Source organism: Cupressus sempervirens, chromosome 7, assembly GCF_028749045.1.
Source record: "Cupressus sempervirens isolate cs-2001-9-10 chromosome 7, ASM2874904v1, whole genome shotgun sequence".
In the NCBI taxonomy this organism is placed as follows: Eukaryota; Viridiplantae; Streptophyta; class Pinopsida; order Cupressales; family Cupressaceae; genus Cupressus; species Cupressus sempervirens.
In genome coordinates, this window is record NC_143124.1 from 45,780,843 (window position 1) to 45,785,829 (window position 4,987).

General features: G+C 40.9%; 1 protein-coding gene across 1 annotated transcript; it reads left to right on the plus strand.

Annotated features, from left to right (window-relative positions):
• The first annotated feature begins 436 nt into the window (after nucleotides 1–436).
• Nucleotides 437–2,035, plus strand: LOC149545385 (borneol dehydrogenase, mitochondrial-like). Its single transcript, XM_089790637.1, has 2 exons — nucleotides 437–595; nucleotides 1,082–2,035. The coding sequence occupies exons 1-2, from the start codon at nucleotides 558–560 to the stop codon at nucleotides 1,875–1,877; spliced, it is 834 nt and encodes a 277-aa protein (XP_089646763.1). The 5' UTR covers nucleotides 437–557; the 3' UTR covers nucleotides 1,878–2,035.
• Nucleotides 2,036–4,987: the final 2,952 nt, after the last annotated feature.

Genomic DNA, 4,987 nt, shown 5'->3' on the forward strand with positions numbered 1-4,987 from the left:
TAATATTTTCTAAATTTCCTGTTTTGTTCTATAATCTTATAACAAACATAAAATATTTAAATTTTATTCAATCATATCGATATTGCCTTTGAATTCATAGGAAAAATTTAGATAAAATATTTTATTTGTGAAATGACAGATATCTGATTTTCTGAGAGTGGCAGTGCCCTTAATTTCCACATCTTTCCCTATTTACTAAAAAGTCAAAATGAAAATGAAATGTTCAAGAAAAAAAGGTTCAAGAAGTATACAAATTGATCAATGCATGCCAATGTCAAAGCATACGAACAAATATCTAATCATTGATCCTCTATGATTTTTAACATTTTTTAATACCTACCATTAGCTTGTAAAACGTTTTGAACCATACGGTTATCGAGTTTGATTTAAAATGTGTATTAGGGAAAAGCTTATACAAGTAGTTTATAATATTTCTGTTATAATTACGTAGTTAAGTGAATGAATTTGAAAAAAAAAAAATTAAATTCCGCAATTTGTTGGCTATAAAACCAGCTCTTCAAAAGCTTTCATACAAGGGCAATTTCAATCTCTGGATCATGTCTACTACAGAGGTTGCCGCTGGTCTCTGCGAAAGGTTTTGTTTTCTTCAATTTTCCTCCATTTCGTGATTTTTTTGAAATAAAATTCTTCTTTTTGAAAGCCTCGTCATCTATCAAGTGCATTTTATGCTGATTTTATGCCTCATCCTCCTAGGTTCTAATGCTTCCTCTTCTCCCAAATCCTCTATTTGTGTCAAGGCCTCAGCTATGTTCTTGGCTGGCTATTGTTGATCTTCATGTTTTTCTCTTTGTTCTACAGCAACTACTTATTGGTGTCTTGTGTTTTGTTTTCCTGAATTTTCCTCCCTTTCGTGATAAGTTTTGAAATGAAATTCTTCTTTTTGAAAGCCTCTCGTTTATCAAGTACATTTTATGCTGATTTTATGCTCATTTTGCGAGTGAATGCCAAATTTTCTTTCCACCATGAACACATAAAAAATAGAGACTGGCCACACTAATAAAAAAAAAAAATTCTAGTTTTTAAAACATATTTTGAGCAAAATTATATCTGTTAAATGCAGACTTCAAGGCAAGGTTGCAATGGTCACAGGCGGATCAAGGGGTATTGGAGAGGCCACTACTCGATTATTCGCGAAGCATGGAGCCAGAGTCATAATTGCTGATATTTCAGACGATGTTGGTGCAAAAGTTGCTGAATCACTTTCTCCCTGGGCAATATATGTCCACTGCGATGTGAGCAAGGAGGAAGATGTAAGAGCAGCAGTTGATTGGGCAGTGCAAAAGTACGGTAAATTGGATATAATGTTTAATAACGCAGGAGTCTGCAACGTCCAAAAAGTGAGCGTGCCAGAATATGATATGCAGGAGTTCGAGCGAGTGATGAATATCAATGTAAAAGGAGTAATGCAGGGGATTAAGCATGCAGCCCGCGTAATGATCCCCAACAGAAAGGGGAGCATTATTTCTACAGCAAGTATTGCAGGAATAGCTGGAGGGTTTACTCCTTATTCCTACACTGCCTCCAAACATGCCGTTGTTGGGCTGACTAAGAACGGTGCAGCAGAGTTGGGGAAAAGCGGTATACGAGTGAATTGTATATCTCCGGCTGCAATTGTTACGGATCCGGTAATGGATTTGATGGGAGTGGCCAGGTCGGCAGAGGGAAAGGCCAAGGTAGAGGCAGCGATTGAGGAACAAGCCCCATTGAAGGATGTCAATCTTAAACCAGAGGATATTGCACAGGCTGCTCTGTATCTCGCCAGCGACGATTCGAAATATGTTAGTGGTCACAATTTGGTTGTGGACGGAGGAGTGACAGTTGTATTAGATGAAACTGCAGTCTTTGGTAAGTACTGATAAGGAACCCGTTAGAAAATCTATTAGGCTATATAGGAGAAGTCTTTAAATTGTATTTGTATGCTGGTGTGTAATGGTATATCCAATAAATATTATAAAGGACAACAGGAACTAATGTTTATATGATATAAAGATATAGATCTTTAAATATTGTATTATCTCTTGTTTATGATTATTGATATGGTTCTATAGTATGTATTTTGTTGTTATATTGTAAAGTTTTATATATATATATATAATCTTGCAATCATAAGAATTTATTAGGTGAAATTTGTTAATGAAAACATAAACAAATTAAAATAATGAAGAATAGAAAAGATATTAAAATCTTATATGAAAGCTCAAGATTTATAATGGTTCATTATAAATTAGCTACATACAATGTCAATGTGTAAAATATCTTTAATCACTTTTGAAATACTATTCCATACATTGTTTGAACACATATTTTTACACAAGCATTATATAACAATTGAAGAGTACAAAGAAATGTTGTCACTTAGGTTTGCACCCTTGTCCAAGGCCTGCGCGTGAGGACAACCTAGCGAAACATGGAAACAACCTCCAAGCTATGGGACTTGAACTGCGAGGTTGAGTCTCCAGAGAAGGCCGGCTTCCTCTTACTGTCAAGGCGCACCTATCTATTCTCAGAAGGGAAAGGGAGAAAGAGAGCATTAAAGCAAATCTACCTAGTCTAATCTAAGGCGGTAATGCACCAAAACAGAGTGTTCAGACTCGTTCTTCACCCAAATATGCACTACGAAACTAGGGTAACATTCAAGGTCATACATTCATTCAGACTTATATCAACCAACAGCCACATACAGATCAGGAGACCAACTAAATAACACCAGGAACATAAGATTTCACTTGTATATTATTCAATAGGCCAAAGATAGATACAGTATGCAGACCACTGATCTCAACAATGCATCAACAAGAGGCAAAACGATACACATACACGTTGATGGCTGAAAGAGATGATACAGGATGTTCATCTAGCTCAGAGACAAAGGGATTTTTACACTACAAATCTGCAAGCAGCAGTAGAGAAATCAAGAAGAGTCGACCTTGAAAAAAGATTACAAAATTGCCTTTATAATTCGGGCATGACTGAGGATTTTTTGCATTACATTCACTTCTCACCTACTGGCATTAATTCCTCATCTGCAAAATCCAATCAAGGATCTGATCTAGGCATGGTTCTGGGTACAGAAAATCCAATATCTCATTGAAAACAAGGGCACTGAAGGGGCAGGAATGGTGCCACAACATTCCCTGACATGGTAGATGGATCGACTGGATAGATGGAGTGTCCCTCTGGACCTGGTATTCATTCTGAGTTGGTGGCAATTGATTATGAAATCAGATCCACGGCAAAAAATAAATAAATGATTTCTATCCTTTTTGGTTCACGAAACAGCAGGGTCAAAAAAGTCAACCAGGTCCACATGCTGACTGGGCCACGTGGGGCAATCACTTTCCTCCCCTTTGCCACCCTGGCAGTCCTCTTCATGCACTGACTGCCCCTTTATGTTTGACTGGGCGCTATGTCGCTATGGGCACCATGCCCTGAAGTTCCTAATAGCGACATAGCGCCCGACAGTTATTTCTATCCGTGGTGGTACCAAACTGTGACTGCGATGCCCCAACCTGACTGTATCATTGACTTGGCAACTTAACTATCAATCATAACTATGATGTTAACTGCGCATCCCCCCTGGGCCCCAAGGACACGTGGCAGAAGGGCTCCAACTCGCTATGGCAAACCTCGCGCAACTTCCCCATAGCGCGATGGCGCCTGCCCTTGATCTCTGCAGATCTGACGGCTCAAAACTCAACCCCTGACTGCGCTAGCCGCATTGAAGATCTAGTGCCACCTCATGTCTGTGTTCTGACCTGGCATATGTGGCAGTCCTTCATTGGCCTGACGTAGCACCATTCTGGCGAATTCCATAACACTTGGCCCCACTGACCTGCCACGTGGTACTAAGGCGGTATGTCGCTATGGGAAAATCGAGGTAACCTTCCCATAGCGAGATAGCGCCCAACTGCCATTTCACCCTTTGATGCAAACGTGGCATATTCTGAAATGCCACTGTGGTAGATGAGGTACCACCCTGACCAATCATGAGTCCATAACATTAGATAGCTCATCCCACCTGTCCCGTCCTACGGTCCCACCAAGCCTGAGAGTCTGTCATGGTCTGTTTTTCATTTGGGCGCTATGTCGCCAATAGAAAACTCGTGAGTTTTTTGATGGCACCATGGCGCCCCACCAGCATTTCTAAACTTTCAGGCTGCCTGACCTCTTCCTGCCGCAAAACTGGCCCTTCGTAGACTTGCTTGCCGTCACACCTCCCGGCCGGGCGCTATGTCGCTAACAGCGATAAGGACCCATTTCCCGTTAGCGACATGGCACCCTCTGGTGATACAAGTCATCCTCTGGCCCGTCGTCTTAACACTGGTCTCTATCCCGCGGAGCCACCACGCCACGCGTCATAAGGGTGCCATGTCGCTATGGAGAATTGCGTTGGAAATCTCGATAGCGACATAGTGCCTAACCATTGATTTGCGCAGATCGGACGATGGGGAACATGCAGGTAAGAGAAAATAGACTTAGGGGACTTAGGAAATATTGCAAGGTTAGAAATATTTAATTTTTTCATATTTCCTGGGCGATTTTGAATATTATTTAAACTGGAGGGAGGGACCGTTGGGGAGGGTAGGCACTTCAAAATTTGAAATGTGGCAGGGGGCAAAATGTGGTAACATTCTGGCGACTCACAGGGGATGCAAGCCTGCTATGCATCAGACCAGTGGCCTTATGTATCCATTGGGCTATGGAGTCAAAAAATGGGTCTGGTGAACTGTAAAACCCTAACCACTGCCTATGAGAGGTCAAAACATGAAACCCTACAATTGGAGCCAAAAAACAAAAACTTTCTCCTCTGCAACCTCAAAACTTCGAAACCTAGCTACTCAGAGAGAGAAACCCATGCACGTGCACTTCTTGGAAAGCAGGAACAACAGAAAGAAACTAAACTACTTATGTACATGGATTCCCAAATTTTTAGAAACAGGGCTTCAGATAGATCCCATTGTCTAGA

Coding starts and splice junctions, on each gene's coding strand:
- LOC149545385 (XM_089790637.1), top strand. CDS start 558: ATGTCTACTACAGAGGTTGCCGCTGGTCTCTGCGAAAG. Junction 596..1,081: donor GCCGCTGGTCTCTGCGAAAG/GTTTTGTTTTCT, acceptor TGTTAAATGCAG/ACTTCAAGGCAAGGTTGCAA.